General features: G+C 54.4%; 3 protein-coding genes across 3 annotated transcripts; 2 read left to right on the plus strand and 1 right to left on the minus strand.

Annotated features, from left to right (window-relative positions):
* Nucleotides 1–1864: 1864 nt before the first annotated feature.
* IUM83_19380 (General transcription factor IIH subunit 2) lies at nt 1865–4096 on the plus strand (the record flags this gene model as incomplete). The annotated part of the gene is made up of 1 exon (XM_067944427.1): nt 1865–4096. One exon carries the CDS (start codon nt 1865–1867, stop codon nt 4094–4096), a length of 2232 nt encoding a protein of 743 aa, XP_067786809.1.
* Nucleotides 4097–5944: 1848 nt separating this feature from the next.
* IUM83_19381 (TRNA nucleotidyltransferase) lies at nt 5945–7729 on the minus strand (the record flags this gene model as incomplete). Its single annotated transcript, XM_067944428.1, has 1 exon — nt 5945–7729. One exon carries the CDS (start codon nt 7727–7729, stop codon nt 5945–5947), a length of 1785 nt encoding a protein of 594 aa, XP_067786808.1.
* Nucleotides 7730–9283: 1554 nt separating this feature from the next.
* On the plus strand, nt 9284–16431 carry IUM83_19382 (subtilisin serine protease; the record flags this gene model as incomplete). The annotated part of the gene is made up of 4 exons (XM_067944429.1): nt 9284–12535; nt 14129–14927; nt 16289–16315; nt 16427–16431. The coding sequence occupies 4 exons, from the start codon at nt 9284–9286 to the stop codon at nt 16429–16431; spliced, it is 4083 nt and encodes a 1360-aa protein (XP_067786807.1).
* Between the last annotated feature and the right edge of the window lie 1452 nt (nt 16432–17883).

Below are 17883 nucleotides of genomic sequence, written 5' to 3' on the forward strand. Positions count from 1 at the left end.
GCACAGTGCATGTACTTGATCTTCGTCGAACAACGAGAGCTCCTCGTCGAGATCTTAGGTGCAACGGGGGTTGTTGAATCTGCCCATATGAATTCCACCCAGCTGCGGATATGATCACAGCAAGAGACACGTTGCTCTGCGAAGAGGAGAACAGCAGGCATTCGACACCATGTGTTGAAGTGCTTGGGCTGTCGCTGGGGTGTTGCTACAGTGCATGTCGATTCATGTGAGAAATCGTGGCGTGTCCCGACGGAACTGGAATTACTGCCACATTTTCCAGCAACATGTTGGTGCCAACGCGCAGAGATCTCGTCGCCTGCCTGGGTTGCCAGCACGTCTCAAATCTCTATGCCCGAAGACGGTGCGGTCTTCAACAGCATGAGATTCACGCCAGGGCATATTGTACCAAAGCTGGATATAAGGTGTCTGGACCGGCATCAAGTCCGTTGACACGAGTGCGTTCGGAGTGGAAAGTCTCGGGGGCCAGAGATGATAGTGAGGACATCTTTGCACGGCAAACAGGTCCAAACTTCTTAGTCCAAAGCACTACTGGCGATAGAACACGCACATTTGCGTTTCAAATGCAGTGCGATGCTCACCTCGACCGCAGTGCCACGAGTGCACACACCACGGCGCGCTGACGTCGCGTTGAGGTCGAGCACCGCCGCTATATCATAAGATTTGGATTATGGTATACTGCCTTCGCCTTTAGGAGTTTCCCCAACGCGCACCTTGTCTGCCCCCAGCCTTGGGTCGAGACGGTCAACCGACGATAAATGACCAAGTCTTTGGCTGCATCAAGCTGGCGTTGACGCATTCGGCCCCATGTGTGAAGCAACAAGAGGGGGCACCTTTCCAATGGTGTGCGGTCTGAGGTGACACGCCAACGTATCGCTGGGCTCAAGTCCGTCGCGTCCGCGAAATTCATTTGCTTCGTCCTTCTACGAGTTCGCCGACACCAGCGGAAACGTTCGTCATTTGGCATTATTGATAAATGGAAGTCACACTGCGCATATATATTAGAGCATCTATATATTCACCTGTAGTTCATAAAGTGCTTCACCTGTAATTCATGTTAGTATATCCGTGGTAGGTTGGTTTTAAAAGGCTCAGCTTTCGTTCCTTTTATCGGAACACTCCCAATATTGCGACTATCGAAATGCAAGCGAAGACGACTCGCATTTGCGGGACTGTCGTCATCTCTATCGCTCAAGGCTGTAGTGGTTCACTAAGCAACCGCGCGCTTTGTTTTCTGTGTGGATCACCAACTATATACAGTTATGCCATACTCGCTGTCTTCTCGAACGCTTTCGGCATTCGACAACAACTCTTCCTTTCAACTAGATTGAACTTTTAAAAGGCAGATTGGCAGCAATACAGGCGAAGCAAGGACGTAAGCGACCCAATCTCCGCCGGCATTTGGCGGGTCTATTCCCGAATCGAACGACAGCAATGTAATATAGGGCGAATGTAATAGCTCGAGCAGCGTTTCCGGGGTTTACCTCTGGCGATTCAAGCCAAAAATGCTAGTGCAGCGTTCCTATGGACGGTCGTGCTGAGCGCTCGTGCGGTCATGTGCTGCTGGCCCTTGAACGTCTGCAAAGCAACGCTCCGTTCAGACGGCACAAATGGGCGAGCATCGTATTGTTGATTGGCAACCCGACCGTCCTTGCGGCACTACTAAGATTGTAGATCATCGACTGATGGAAAAGCCATCATTCCATTGGAATGCAACACCAACCACTATCATAACGCTGTCGAATATTCAAATAGGCTTCACAGACCTCCAATCTTATCGTAACCGAGCCAGTATATATAGGGGTCCTGCAGGAGTTTCCAGCCATTCCACGACAAAAGCGAAGTCATGGGTAGCGCTGCATCGACCAGCAGCAATGGTGAGGGTGGCAAACCACGCGCAGTGATAGTGTGTCATTCTTCTCAGGAATCTGCATTAGGGGCGCTTCTTACTGCGGCCGGTGGTGGAGGCGAAGTTATCAACGTCGACAACGTAATTATCGTCACGGAGTCGTACCCGCACGACCGCCAACACCGAGCAGAGGTCATTTCTCGAGCGCAAGCAGCTTTTGTGGCGATTGACCCGATGCTTCAGCGCAGCTCCGTGCTGATCGAAACGCTGTCGTATCTCAAAGACCAGCGCAAGACCGTCATCTCCGGCCCACTGACATTCTTCTCGCGGCCGTCTGGAGCTATCGGTGCCGTGTGTCTCGCTCTCAGTCAATGGGATCTACTGCTATTCGCTGATTCTGAACGGTTTGCTTACTGGGCGGACAAGTACGAACTTCTGACCCGCTCAGAGGCGGATACAATCGTTGATGACAATAAACATCTCGATAGCGTTGAAGCCCCCGCCACCGCGTCGTCTCCACAGATATTTTTTGTGTACTGCAAAGACGGCGAAGGAGACGCAGACCGGATTGTGGATCAGTTTGCGCACAACAATGGAGCTCCTGGTGAGGTATCATTATCTGGAGAGGTTGTACGCTGCCAGCACAACTTGGAGAGCGACCTTGTAGCACTTCGAGCAGCTAATGTCGTAGTTTTCGTTATCACGGAAGCTTGTGCAGGCAATGACGATGGTGCGCGCAGCTTCCGACAATTGTTCGAGCACGCTTTGGCGTGGAGAAAGCCGCTGCTGCCCATTAAAGAGCAGCGTGCATCGCTAGGCGGCTGGTTAGCGCTGGCCATGGCGGGAAGACTCTGGTACCAAGTCGACGCGGCCAACCTGGAACTTGTAGAAACTCCGTATGCGAACATCCCGGATTGTCCGTGCAAAGTGAAGGACTCTTGCTTGGCGACAGACTTCGTAGTGTGCGCGAACGGGCTGCTAGCAATGCCACAGCGGACGCTGGAGCGCCCACAGATCGCGTCAAGCGAGGAAGCTACGATGCGAATTGCCAAAGAGCGAGCGCAGGTGCTTGGACTCAGTGTTGATACGCTTGAATCGTTATGCCGCCGAGTAGAGGAGCTAGTGAACTCGACGTCGAGCGGCGATGACTGCGAGAGCAAAAGCTTAGCGGAGCTGCGCGACGCGCTGGGAATTGCAACAACCAAAGAAGCGGTTGAGACGGAGGCAACAGACCCACTAGATCAACCCAAGCCGGAAGAGCTGCTCCCAGAAGAGAAGACCGAAGAGAGTAAGTCGCTGCAACCCCTCTCGTCGATTCACTACGAGGTCACGCGCATGATTTTTGATCCTCCACCTGCTGTACTGGATATCAACGGACTGCCGATCGTCGGACTCCAGCTAGATGCCATGTTCTCGTACCAATGGGGGTCGCAACGCACAGTCCTGGATATCCACCAGCAAGGCCAGGTATTCAACCTGCGAGCGTGGTTCGACGTGTATGGCCACATGCAAGGCAACGTGAACTCGGCGATGGCTGCGGCCGTTGAAAGCGTGGCTTGCATGGTGGTCTTCCTCACCAAGGCATACCTGGCATCAGTGAATTGTCACCTCGAATTCGCCTACGCTGCGCGGTGCCGAAAACCCATGATCTTTGCCTTTTTGGAGGATCCAGCGACATTGGAACTGCCTGAATGGATCTCTGAGGTGGCCGGAACCACGCAGTTCAACGTGTACCCGAGCTTGATCCGAGAGACTGCAGATGAACCGAGTCGGGTGCTGGCGCTGAATATGAATGCTGATCGCGTGCGGGGTGTGCCGATGACCGATGCGCTGTTCGGAGCAATTCGGCGCCTGGCAGCTTGGCGAACGAACGCACCGCTGCCAATTATGTATGACGGCAGCCTGCTTCTGTATGCTACGACCAGCGCACTCCATCACGCGATAGCTGGAACAGCTCCGGGGTGTGAGGGTGAGGAGAATCGTCCGAAGCCGAAGTTGTGCACACGTTGTGGAGCTGCCTTCTCTCCGGACATCCCAGACAGCCTCGAAGGATGTCGGCGTCACACCGCGTACTACGTGGGCGGAACGTTGATAGCCGGCCGGTGGGTTTGCTGCCAAGAAACTCGAACCGATGGACCTGGATGTTCTCCAGCGCAGCACATGACAGTCCAACGCATGTGGAAACGGGATCCGTCCTACGGCACGTACACGTATGAACCCAATTCATAGCAACATGATTCCTACAACTACGCAGAATTACTGAAACGAGACTGCCTTGGAGCTATCGACACACACCGTTTTATTGCTTGCTTCTACAATTGAAAACCTATTTTATCGGCCAAATTGGATGACTTCCTTCTTATGTGCTCTCAGCCTCGCTTGCTTGGCTACGAGGGAGGTCCACAACTGAGATTTTACTGCCTCGCTCAGGTGGAAATGATCAGCTGAACAACACTGGGTAGTTTCGAGCTGGTAACGACTGATGCTACCTCGAGCTGATAACGACGCTCAAGTGGAGGAAGTTCTTGACTAGTCTCTGACGACGCGTGGTTGGGTCGACGTTTTGGTGGTGTCTACCGTGCGAGCTGTCCGGTACGTACTACTTCAGAAGTAGTTGGGATTCCGGACGGCGTAGTTCGCTACACTGTCGCCCCCAGAAGTCAATGCTATAGCTTCTAAAGGCTATGGCAGCGAAGGCGATGATCTCAGTTGACGGCTAATAGCTCTTCCTGGCAACAGGTCGAGAGGGGGAGTGGATGCCATATTACGGGAAGCAGTCCAGTGATACGAAGGCGCTTCTTCTAGGGAAAATCACCGACAACATCGTGAACATCATGAAAGACGGCGCGGAGATGTAGGACGCATATGATCTCACTTGAGCATCGTGTGCAAACCACGTTCATCTATTGGCAACAGGTCCACCTGTTGTCGCGCTCGTGGGGCGAACTAAAGGCTCGAGAGCACTGGATGTTCGTTAACTTGAACGCCATCGAGTGGGGCCATCCGGAAACGCTATGCTAGTCGGAGCCATACACGCAACTACAAGAGACCATTCCTGACCGTTTGGAAACCTCCATGGTGGAGACCATCGCTAACGTGCTCAAAGTGCGCGCTAAACCGAGGGACAACAGCTCACTCAAGAGTCTTCAGCTGTTCAACATCCTCGAGCGCGTGTTGCTTCAAGCGGCATGGGCTCGGAACCCATGAAAATTCACTCGAACTATAGCTTTGGATCGAGATCGGGAGGTTTGGAGGCCTATGGCAACGCCGATTTCGTGCTCACTGACGGTAGAACCCACGTTTGCGTGATGCAGCCTAAAGAACCGAGGTGTGGAGAAAGCGAGGAAGACGATGACGATGAAGAAGATGAAGAGTTCCAAAGCGAGGAAGAGGCCGCCACCGCGCTTGCAAGGCGCAAGGTGGTGATTGCGGTGACACAGACAGTGATAACAATGGAGGTAGTAAACACACAAGTGGCCAAGACTGCTGTCAGCGTCGTGTCGGACTATTGCCACTGGGCATTCATCCAAACCTACGATGACGCGGAGAGAAACATGGTCCGAGTGTCTGCTGATGACTTCAGCTCTGAACCAGCTCCCGCAACAAGAGAATGTGGCACGAATCGTTGACAAACTTGTCAATATGGTGGTAGGCGGAGCAGCATTGTGATTGCACGCAAAACCCCTCTAAACGCTGATATGGCACTCTCGGTTGGCAGAAATTGATAATGACGCGGGGTACGTTGGTTGGCATACGAGTTGTTGCTGTTCTTCCTTTTTTTTCTTCGTGGGATAATGATCAACGTGTCGTTGTGATTAAGTGAGTCTTGAAATTTCTTCGTCTCAAATGCACTGCTGCCTTCTGGCACCAAAAACAACAAGACTGCAGTTTCCACACAGCAATCCACGCTTAATATTTCATGCAGAAGTGGCCACAACTCTCGATAGAACGCGTCTTTCATACCGTCACATCGGTTTATATTGTCTGCATTAGCGCACTCAAGCAACAGTTCACAAGCTTGTGGTGCACCGAATTTTACACACATCTCTAATTGATTGGCAATGTCGATCGACATTATCAGCGCAGGTGAGGCTCTAGCCGATCCAGGAACGTCAGCTCATCCTCCACGCTTCCGGTCGGATAAACCTTCTCCCATACTTGAAGCACACGCAGCGCTCGGGCAATGCCTTTACTGGCACCAGGTCCTAGTTGTGCCTGTACGACCTTGCCATCCACTCGACGGCAACGGCTCGGGTTATCAATGAACTCATTGTTGTCCCCCTTTGCGTACGAATGCGCCATATCAAGATACGCCTTCAGCACCGCTTCCTGCTCCTCCGTTTGTCCGTCCTTAATACCCAAGCTGCGAGCCGATGCCAAGATAGCCATCGCGGGGGCAACAACAGAGTAATACTGCGTCATCCACATGAATCGCTTCAGGCGGTGTTTAACACTTGCCCGTTGAACGTCAACAGTGTCGTTGAGCTCTTCCTGAGCATTCGGATACGTCGCAATGGCTTCAATAATTAACGCCACACGCTTGCCTGCAGGCTTGGGCCACTTCACGTGTACTTTGAGCATCTCCACGATCTCGCTGGTGTCTAGACCAGCTAGAAGTTCCTCCCGTCTACTAAGGAACTCTAGTGAGCTTTCCACAATCTCCTGCTCCGTGACGCCTTCGAACTCTTTTTGAGGAGCAGGGCTTAAACTCGGGTGATTGTCAGGTACCATCACCGGCAGCTTCTGCAGAAAAAGCGGCGTGAAGATAGCTGCCGTGGCCTCCACATGCGAGATCTCGCACTTCGCTAGCGCAAGTCGGCTATGCTGCAGGTAGTTTAAGTAGTGATACGCGCGCTTCTGGACCAGCTCCGTCCACTCACGCGGAGGATACTTGAATCCGTTGTCTTCTGGCTCCTCAAAACCTTCTCCCTCACCCATCTTACCAGCAGTATCGTTAAAGACCAGCTCCAGCAGATCAAACTGCCTCAGAAGCTCAAACGCTCGAGCTGGGTCCTTGCCTGACAGCATCTTGCGCACCTCAATTCCAATCCGTTCGCGACTCACTTTCCTCCTCATCGTTCCCACGATCTCCCTCTGCTCCAGCACCGCGCTTTCCAACGCAGGATCCAACTTATAGCCAAACTCGCACGCGAACCTCAGCGCCCTTAGCACTCTCAGCGGATCATCCAGAAACGTCTGCACGGGCTCCCTCGGCGTGCGAATGACACCCCCCTTCAAGTCATCGACACCCTTCCCAGTGAAGTCCTCAACCTCTCGCGTGTGCAAGTTGTAGAACAATGCATTGATCGTCAGGTCCCTTCGACTGGCGTCATCTGCCGGCGTGGCGAACCTAACTTCGGGCACGCGACTGTCCTGCGTGTACTCCTCGGCACGAAGGTGCACCAGGTCCACGGTGCTGCCCTCGATCGTCACGGTGGCCACCTCCAGGTGCTTGGACTTGTCCGAGTTGGCCTTGACGACACCCACGGAGCTTTGCGGCAGCTTCCGGTCCCGCTGGAATTTCGTGATGTACCAGGCGAACTTGGCGCCCATCAAGTTGTCCAGCGCGATGTCAATGTCCTCGCTCTCGGCACCGCGCAGCTTGTCGCGCACCCATCCTCCGGCCACGCGCAGTTGCGTGGACGGCGTGTACAGCGTCTGGATGTACTCGAGGAAGGAGAAGAGCGAGTCTTCGGCCGGGGTCAGCTGGATCGCGTTTGGCGACAGAACTTTTGATCCGCTGGGCGGTTGGTCGCCGTTCTTGGGTGCAGAGATAGAGGAGATGCTGGCAATACTGCCTCCAACAGGACAGCGGCTGAGGTGCGCGGAGAGACGCACACGGCGGCTGAGAAGAGCCCTCATGGCACGCCCCGCAGCAGTTTTAATGGACGTGCGGCTGAGGGCGAACGTCCGTGTGTGCGACACACAAAGTTATGTTCACCACTTGGTGTTGAAAAGATTGCATCACCTCAACCTTATAGTACCGTAGTAGTCAGAATATTTTGTACGGAACAACCTCGAAAATGAAGACCTGGGCTGAGCGACGCGCACCAAAACCGTCTTGCTGGTTGTAGAGGGGCCACAAGTTCTCGCTGTGCGGCTGGACGAACAGAGAGCTGTCGGCATCGTCCGCCGTTTGGCCAAGTCTGCTATTTGTGTGTCCACTGTGCCCTTTTCGTGGTCGAGCGGAAATTTTGGGGCCCATAGACTCGCCAACCAGCTCTCGAAGCTGCGACCATCCTGCGATCGGGGCCGCGAGACGGCGGGTTTCTATGCTGGAGCGGCGGCGTTATTTAATACGGTGGATTTGGGGGCAGGCAAAGCTCGTTGCGCTCTTTTCTTGCCGCGTTGTGTGTCAAATGGGTCGCTCTACGTCGCACATTTCGCGTGGTTCCTTTGGGCCATATGGGCTGCAACGTGAGCCCAAATCACAGGGACCCATTTTGCAGTGAGCACTCGACCAGGCCTCGCAGTGAGGGTTTGCTTGATGCAGGCGGCCAGCAGTCCAGAGTTCTCGCCAGATAAGTCGAAACAACTCAGACGCGACGTCACCACATTGACTTGAGCACTGCGGGCTCGCCTGTCAAGTGTGTGGCTGTTGCGGTTCGAAGATAACGCGAAAAAGGATGTCGTCGGGGAGGTGCTGGATAGCTGCCACCAGGCGGGATTCCTGCGTTTTCAGCAACTGGATAGTTGAACCAATCAACCCAGGTGCAAGGGTGTATACAGTACTGCGCTCAATCTCTCCGCCAAAGGTGGTTAACCAGCCCGGCGCTTCTCCTTGATACAGCTCACTAACTGTCGTATTGGGCGGCGACTTTAGTAAAAGAGTGGCCGCGGAGGCCATCACTTGGTGTAAGCTGAGCTTCAATATTAGCGTCGCGTCTGCCGTGGCCTCAGCCAGCGCCAAGCTGGCTGCCGGTTTAGCAGAAGTGGACAAGCCCACGTCTTCAATGATCGCGAGGCGTCCGCGCCGACCCCGCCGTTTCCAACAGCCACAGATACCCATTTCAGCGTCTCCATTCTGCTGCGAAATGGGGTCGTTCCGCCATCTGCGCTGTTAGAAGTTCGACGGACGAGGCGATAGAGTCGGACCATACGCGCTGAACTGTTGTCTTTTCCGATAGCTACACGAATCGTTATCCTCAGGGGATCTAATCTCACAAGTCCTATTTCAGGACATGTATAGTAGCACACAACGTTTACACAGTATCAATTACCAGAGACAGTTCCTCCCCACACAAATGTCCTGGGCCCAGCCCATCAAATAGTCGATCTCGCGGGCGCAGCAGGGCCGCCCCAGGTGTACAGTAGAGGTGCTGCCTGCCATGAGGGACGCGTCCTTATCCTGCGCCAAGCTCCGGGGCTCCACAGAGACTTTAGGACTGAAGCCCCGGCATGCCGCTCCGACGGACCATGCGGGCGCTCTTCCTAGGGGCCGTCACGGTCATTGCTGCGGGCTGCGAGGCCTCCGCGCTGACGGACAGTCGCGGCCTGCGCTTCGTGTCGCAGGACGCCTTCTGCGCCTACCACTGCAGCTCGGCGCACGTGGCGCAGGCCTACCGCCACTTGAGCGAGACCTCCGAGTGTCTGGAGAGCAACTGTGGCCGATTCCTGGAGGACCACCACTATTCTAGCAGGAGCAGGACGAGACGGCGACTGCGCCCGGCTTTCGGATTCCGCGACAGCAACGCCACCAACCAATCGGCGGTGGTGGGCGACGTCCACGCAGCCAGCGAGGACGGCAAGGACGTGACCATTATCAGCGTGGTGTCGTGCGCCAGCGTCACGGATGTGACGTTGAGTATTGGCGATCCGGAGAAGGACGAGTTCGCCAACTTCTACCAGGCCTTCTCCACTGCTTACGACGCTATGCTGTCGGGCGACAACGCCACGTACGATGCGTGTCAATTGCAGTTCCTGCAGAAGGAGCTGCTGGCGAATTATTCCTCGGGATTGGATGACGACGATACCGACGTGATGGAGATCAAACCGACGCTGATTAAGCTGAACGCGACGAGTGACGAGCTGAAGTGCCTGAAGGAGATCAAGGACATCTGGCCCGCCTCGAGCGAGAGCCACACCCCATTCCTGACGAGAAGTGATCAGGACGATGCAGCAGCGACCGTGATGCTGGTGCACGTGAACGCTGCAGTGGGGGATGACATTCTGGCGCTAGACTGCGTGGAGAGCGTGACGATTCTACCTGCCATTTTGAAGTTGATGCCGTTCGCGAAGAGTTCGTACGCGCTGTCGAAGGACTCGACCAAGTCGAAGGAGGGACCGGCGCTCGAGATCAGGTTAGCCAAGGTGGTGAACACCACCACGACGTTAAAGAAGCTCTCAGCGCGCGTTACTAAGGCTACGGGGATTAAGAATTTGCTGACGAAGCAGAGCTCGACGGCGGAGATGGGAGGCGTGCTGGTCCAAGCTGCACTGGACGACTACGACACGTGGACGCAGGCGCTGGCTATTGTATTAGACGATGAAGCTGTGGAGTGGGTGGATTTGCGGCAGGTCGTGACGACGGGATCGCTTCAGGCGCTGAAGACGCCTGCTCTGGAGCAACGGATGCTTCGCCAGAGGTTTGTTGAGGAGCCAGAGTTTACTGAGCACACCAGTCGACGTCTGGACGACTACGTCCAAGACCTCGTCGGCGTTAACATTATGCAGAAGCACAACATCACTGGCAGCTCCATTATCGTAGGCATCACGGACACAGGACTTTACATCGACCACGACCAGTTCGACCAGGATTCGCGGAACATGTACGACGACGAGGATTTGACTGCGCGCAAGGTCATTTACTACCAAACGTTCGCTAACGACGTGGATGAGGCTGAGGGCGTGACGTGTGGCCACGGGACGCACGTGTCGGGAATCCTTGCGGGCAGCTCGTACAGCAAGAAGAACAGCGATCTGGGCATCGCATCCAGCGCGCGTATTGCGTTTATGGATATTGGAAAGCAGGAGTCGACATGTGCAGGCACCAGCGGATGTGACGTATCATTGGAGACGCCTGGCGAGGTCACGAACCTCATGAAAGCGCAGGTTGCTACTGGCGCCAAAATTTTCTCATTCTCGTGGGGCACGGGGGCCAACGACTACAACACGCAGACGCAGCAGGTAGACGAGTACATCTACGACAATCCGGAGATTCTTATCGTTGTAGCTGCAGGAAACAGCGGCGAGAGCGGTGCCTACACCATTAGTAGCCCGTCAGGAGCCAAGAACGTCATTTCGGTTGGCGCCAGCCTTAACTCAGCGGCGTCGTTCTCTTCGACCCCGTGCCAGTCGGTGCTGAATGAAAACACGATTGCATCGTTCTCGTCGATCGGCCCTACGCTCGACGGACGACAGAAGCCCGATATCGTGGCCCCCGGCATGTCTATCACCTCCTCGCAGTCTGAGAAGCCTGGATCCACCACCAAGTCGTCGGCTGTTTGCTCGCTGCAGGGGACATCCCAGGCCACCCCCGTGGTCGCCGGTATGGCAGTGCTGATCTACGAGTGGCTGCGTGACGGCTGGTGGAAGAACGGCGTGGCAGACCCCACCTACGGCATGGACACTGTCCCGGCTTCGTTGATCAAGGCGCTGTTGCTGCACAGTGGCGAATCGATGTCTCGTCGACTTATTGAACCGAGCACTGGTGTGACGTCCTGCGTGGCACTGGAGGCCGCCGCGAAAACGCTGACGTCCTATCCGGATTTCAACCAGGGCTACGGCAAGCCTACGCTGCTCAACTTGGTGTCCTTCCTGGACGACAACAACTCGTCTTCTTCGTCGTCGACGAGCAGCAACACTATCTACTTTTTCCCGAACTCGTCGGCTGGTTCCGAGCCTAGTGTGGCGGAGGGCAGTGAGGTGACGTTCCACTTCATGCTGACCGCCAGCGTTAACCTGCGCGTGACGATCGCGTGGACCGACCCCCCTGGATCCGTTGGCAGCAAGGCCACTCTCCAGAACGACTTAGACTTGATGCTGAAAGTGGCTAACACCAGCGCTGTGTTCTACCCGTTGTCTGGGAATGGCTCACGCGACTCGGTAAACAACGTGGAGATGGTGGAGGTCTCATATGACGATGTATTGGCTGCGGTGACGGAAGCTGGCATGGTCGTGGACGACGGATACATCTACGTGCAAGCTGTGGTGAGTGGTCACAGTGTGAAAGCAGGAGAGAATGCTACCACGACCGGACAGAAGTTCTCCATTGTGGCTTCGTCGACGCCGTCCTCGACTTCTCTGTCTTCGGCTGGCAACGGAGACTCCGAGTTCTGGCAGCCGTGGATGACGATCGGCGCCATTGTGATCTGTACACTGCTACTGCTTTTCGTGATTGCTCTTGTGTGGCGTATGCGCGTGACCAAGAAGGCGGAGGACCTCAAGGCTGACCATACTTTGTCGGCTGCAGCAGCGCTTACTGGTGCTGCCGGCAGGAGGAGACTGAGCCGCCGAGAGCGCAACAAGAAGGCCCAAGAGGAACGCACGAGCCAGCAACACATCCACCCGAACTATCGCAACGTGGACGCTGGAGGCAGTCACCGGCCTGCAATTGAGCACACGCTGCGAGAACCTATCGGCAGTAGTCAGCATGGAGCTTCCGCTTTCGACCGGTCCGCTGCTCCTAATCGCCGCGCTGGTGCTGCCTTCAACCCGGCGGCTACCGTTGTAAGGGAACCTGGCCGTCATGTTGGTGCCCCGTTGGAGCCGCCGCACCCTCCGTCTGCGCGGAAGACCAGCCGTCGTGCTGCTGCTGCCCTGCAACAACCTGCTCCTACTAGTCGCAGGCGGGATCGAGAGCGAGAACGTGGTGACGGGCCAGAGCGCAAACGCAGCGATGGCAGCGACCGGGAACGCAAGCGTTCCGAGCGGAGACGGGAGCGAGAGCGCAGCGATCGCAGTGATCCCCGCGATCGCCCCAACAGCGACCGGGGCCGCGAGCGGGAACGCAGCGCAAGGAAGAACGAGCCTGTCAAAGCACATTCGACGCGGCGCAGTAAGCCGCCCATCGTCCTGTACGAGTGAAGACCGTTTGTCATGTGGATAGTGTGAGCTCGATGTGAGAAAACGTGTAGCAGTCTCGACCTTCAACCGAAGATCGGCGCGTGATAGAAGCCCGCCGCGCCTAGCTTAGCTCAGTGAATTATGGTAAATTGTCAACATGTCAAGTTTTGTTCAGTTTGGCATGAATTTCTCGATCCACGCATCAACAGTCTTTCTCTCGGTACTCGAACATCGATAGCCACAGTCCGCAATGTTGTCGATCCATCACGAGATCTCAAGTGTTGTCAGCGCGTATCCGTTAGCCAGTTTGGGCTTGTTGGCTGTTTGGCGGTCAAGTGTGAAGCTTAATGTCTAGGACTACCTTCTAGGTATCAGAAAGTGCGAACGAACGCCTCATCGAGAGATGGTTGTCAAAGGGTAAAGTTCTACGAAGCCTGATGTGCGTCCCATGCTTCGATATGCACAGCAAGTATTTTTTTTCGGTTTAAAACGAAAACGCGGCTTACGTTCGTTCGCAATTTCCTCAGAAACTAAATGAGCAGTGAGCTCAGCCATTTAATTGACCTGTCTCGGTAGGTTTCATTTACACCGGGTTGATCTGGAAAATTCGAGTAGGGCCAGCGGAGATCCGCAATGAGAAGCTTCGTCCGTCGTGTCCGACCGAGTTCGTAAATTAAAACTACCAGATTGCAGAAGCATGCTAATGTCAGTGCATCAAAGACTAAGCCAAGTCTGCTCGGGATATCAAAGACTCCAGCACCCAAGTCGTCTACGACATACCCGGTAAATGGAATGGAACGAGTTCAAACTCGATCAACGCTGGCCACGCAAGCACTCTTTGGTGCTCATGAAAGCTCTGCGCTGAACCGTTGCTGATTCTCACGACCAAGCCTCAAAAGCGAAGACAGGCGTGCTCAGTTCCCTCTCTAAAAGAGACTTTGGAAGGACAGGCGCAGCTTCAAGTTGAAATCGAATCGCGCCGCGGGTCGAAAATGCTGGTCTGTTGTAGGACTAACCGTGAGCAACGCCTTGATGGTTTACCGAGCAATCGACTCGAGTTGCAATCGCAGCCACAAAGACTGCCGGTGATGGTACGAAGGCGATCATGTCGCGAGTTAAGCTGCACGCACGAAAACCGCCCAGCGATGCGCTCGTATTGTGCAACTCAAGTGAATCCGACCACTTGAAAGCTGCTGACTGAATCCGCAAAGTTGTTGTTGTCTCGGTCGCCGTCGTCGTTCATTTCGTTCTTCGCAGCCTGACCGAGACTCCTCGCAGGCTTCCTTCTATCTGAGCACCATGCCCGTGATCCACGAGCGCTATCGAGTCATTCGTGAGCTGAGCCCCACTCTCTACGGTTGGGTTTCCGTCTGCGAAGACATGCATGCTAGAGTCGACCTAGCATCACCAGCCGCCCCCATATCCTCCGTCGTCATCAAACAGGTCTCGCTCGAGCGCATGACCAACATCGCGCTGAACAACTCGTCGAGTGGTCATCTCCCTGACAACCCCGTTGTCGAGAAAGAAGTGGCGAACCTCGTACGCGCTGCTGGCGGCCACCCAAACCTCGTGCAGTACGAAGAATCGTTCGTGGAGCAACAAACGCTGTATCTCGTGATGGAGCACTGTGCCGATGGAGACTTGCACAGGTACTTAAGCAGTCGCATGCGACACCGTATGACTTGCTTGAGTGCACTGAGTGTGCTATCCCAAGTAGCATCGGGTATGGCCTTCTTGCACGAACTCGGCATCGCTCACCGAGATATTTCTCTCGAGAATATCATGGTTCATCGCGGGCGCTGCAAGCTCGGAGACTTTGGTCTGGCTACAAGATCGCGGCTTGCTGGCGGTCGACTGGTAGGCAAGAATTACTACATGGCTCCTGAGATCGTCGCGGGCGACGTGTACGACCCGAAGAGTGCGGATATCTGGTCTCTCGGTATCGTGCTTTTTGTTCTACTCACGGGATCACCGCTTGTAACGCTGGCTTCCATGTCGGTGAAGGCGTTCCGTGTACTCAAACAAGCGGGAATCGTACCGATTCTGCAGTCGTGGGGTATGTTAACCTCAATGCCAACCAGCGCGGTTCAACTTTTGTCGGGGATGCTGGAGATTGACCCAAGCAAACGCTTGACTATTACGCAAGTTTTGGAGCACGAGGCTTTGACCCAGTATCTGGTGGCCTGTGTGGCTGAACGTTCACCCGACCCAACACACTTCGGCAACTCTCGAGGGGTTGAGGAGCTCCAGACTTTATAAATCGCGCGGAAAGCAGCCATTCGCTTGCTCGAACCACTACATACTGGCGTTTGAAAAAAAAAAACCCTCAAGTAAAGAAGAAGCTGTCGATTCAACAGCCTCTTCTTGACCATTGTGGAGAAGCAACAGATCGTCCAAGTGGTGAGGGAGATAGTATGTGTTGTACGGTACAGCCTGAACCTCAGCGGTTGCAAGGCGCCGAGCCAATTCAGTGAGAGACTTGCTCATTCTAAGGCACGAAGTGCGTGCGCACTCCGTAGCATCTAGACTTTGCCGAGCATATCGCCGGCTCCAGGTGGTCCCAGGGCTGCAGCCTGGTTTCTCCGTGGTGTCAACGACGACGCCCTGCAACCCGCTCGAGGTGGATCGGCGTAATCCACGAACCATGCTGTTTAACCAGAGATGGGGTGTCGAGGTCAACCGCCAGTTGGCCATAGCTACGGCCCCGCTGCGGGTATACTACAGGGCGGAGCAACAGCTCGGCCAGGACTCACTCCGGGGCGCGCGATTCCCCAGCTCGGCCAGGACTCACTCCGGGGCGCGCGATTCCCCAGCTCCTGGACGAAAACCATGTCGGCCAATCCCTTCACCGCCGTTCCCAGCTCATTGGAGGCGATACAAGCTAAGCAACGGAGCATCGACAAACCTGGTCAAGGCGATGAACACCCGCTTTGGCATTCGGCCCGACGTGCAAAACCTTGAGGTGTGGAGATGGCAGCTTCGTAAGTATCTCGTTAGTCAGCTTGAGCGCAGAGCAACCAGATTCATTGACGGGTGCGCCACGGAGAATAAAAGCTTTCCAAGCATCCACTCTTCCCCTACAATGCGGCTACCTTTTCAAACTGCCAACCTTAGCTTGATCATCAATCCCCTTATTTCCCGTGCTACTATAATAAGTACGTAGTAACAGTGCCAGGGCATTGGCGTATTTGCCACTCGTCAGATGCTACGTGTGGAGCGGTAAGACTGAAACAAACTCTTCAACTTAAACATACTACAGTGCAGGCCATAAATACGTAGCAAACGGTTTTTCGCGACTAATTACGTCAATTCTTCGCGAATTAGGCTAAAACGTCGCATTTAGGCGTTTCAAACAAAGGGCTTGTCGAGGGTCATTTCAGATTTTGCGGGCGACTCGTGGTTGCGGAGAACTGGTAGTGACCATCACTCTGACCCTGGACAGAAGTACGTAGCACGGCACGTTTGGGTCTTTATTGAGCGGTCTAGGGCGTTGCTGAGCTGCATGGGCACATCACTGAAGCCACTATGACACCCTAATTCCTGTACTACCCGTAGGTTGACGCTGAGACTGCCTAGTGATGCCTAAAGGCTCGGAGTTTACGGCTGTCGAGAGAGGCAAGATTATCGGGCTTCGGGAAGCCGGATGGACGTTTGCTGCGATCGCTAAGCACATAGGACGGTCGGTGTCTGGTGTGAGTAAGTTTTGGAGGATGAAAGCGGAGTACGGGAAGGTCAAGAGGCCAGGAAGGCCTACAAAAGTCTCCCAGAGGACCCAACGGCGCATCGTTCAGGAGGCAAAGCAGTCTGGGGCTTCGTCCAGTGCCATCAAAACCTCCCTGGGGTTAACAATGTCGACGCGATCAGTGCGTCGAGTGCTTCAGCGCACCCCTCACATGGGCTACGGCAAGCGCAACCGCACGCCGATGCTTAAGGCGGGGCACATACTAGCCCGTCGAAAATGGGCGAGGGCAATGGTTATTGCGAGGACCGATTGGGATCAAGTTGTTTTCTCTGATGAGAAAAAAATTAATCTTGACGGACCAGACGGCCTACAATACTATTGGCATGATCTTAGATGCGAGAAGGAGACATATTTCAGCCGCCAAAATGGTGGCGGATCCGTGATGGTATGGGGTGGCTTTTCGTCGCGCGGAAAAACGAAGTTAGCGTTTCTGGATGGCCGTCAAAACTCCTTCGACTATCAGGAAACACTCACGGATTATCTGCTGCCCTTCGGAGAGGCCTACCATCAGGGATCCTTCGTTTTTCAGCACGACAACGCCAGCATTCACGCCTCGAAGAGCACCAAGTCGTTTCTAAAGAGCTGCAAAATCAATGTTTTGGACTGGCCAGCGCTGTCGCCAGACTTAAACCCGATTGAAAATGTCTGGGGCATTCTTGCCCGAGCTGTTTATCGAGGTGGGAAGCAATACATGACCGTGGACGAGCTGAAATCGGCCATCAAGAGAGAGTGGGAAAATGTGGAGCTCTCACGACTTCAAAATTTGGTGAAATCAGTGCCAAACCGCGTTGTAGACGTCTCCGAAGACAAAGAAAAGAAGACAAAGCATTAAACAGCAGAAAAGTAGTGGTAGACTGCTCAATAAAGACCCAAACGTGCCGTGCTACGTACTTCTGTCCAGGGTCAGAGTGATGGTCACTACCAGTTCTCCGCAACCACGAGTTGCCCGCAAAATCTGAAATGACCCTTGACAAGCCCTTTATTTGAAACGCCTAAATACGACGTTTTAGCCTAATTCGCGAAGAATTGACGTAATTAGTTGCGAAAAACCGTTTGCTACATATTTATGGCCTGCACTGTAGCAATTTAGAACAGTCACCATGATGCAGAGCACCGTGAAAATAGCGTCCAACTACTACACTGTAGTCCCAGTATTTCGAGTGCCCTATATCTGCCCGCACGTCCTACAAACTCCCAGCCACGAATCCAAACCCACCTCTTTTCGAGAGTTGCTTGACGGCTACACGTGTAGCCACTTTCTTCGGATACG

This window comes from Phytophthora cinnamomi (assembly GCF_018691715.1).
Source record: "Phytophthora cinnamomi strain GKB4 chromosome Unknown Contig64, whole genome shotgun sequence".
Taxonomy (NCBI): Eukaryota; Oomycota; class Peronosporomycetes; order Peronosporales; family Peronosporaceae; genus Phytophthora; species Phytophthora cinnamomi.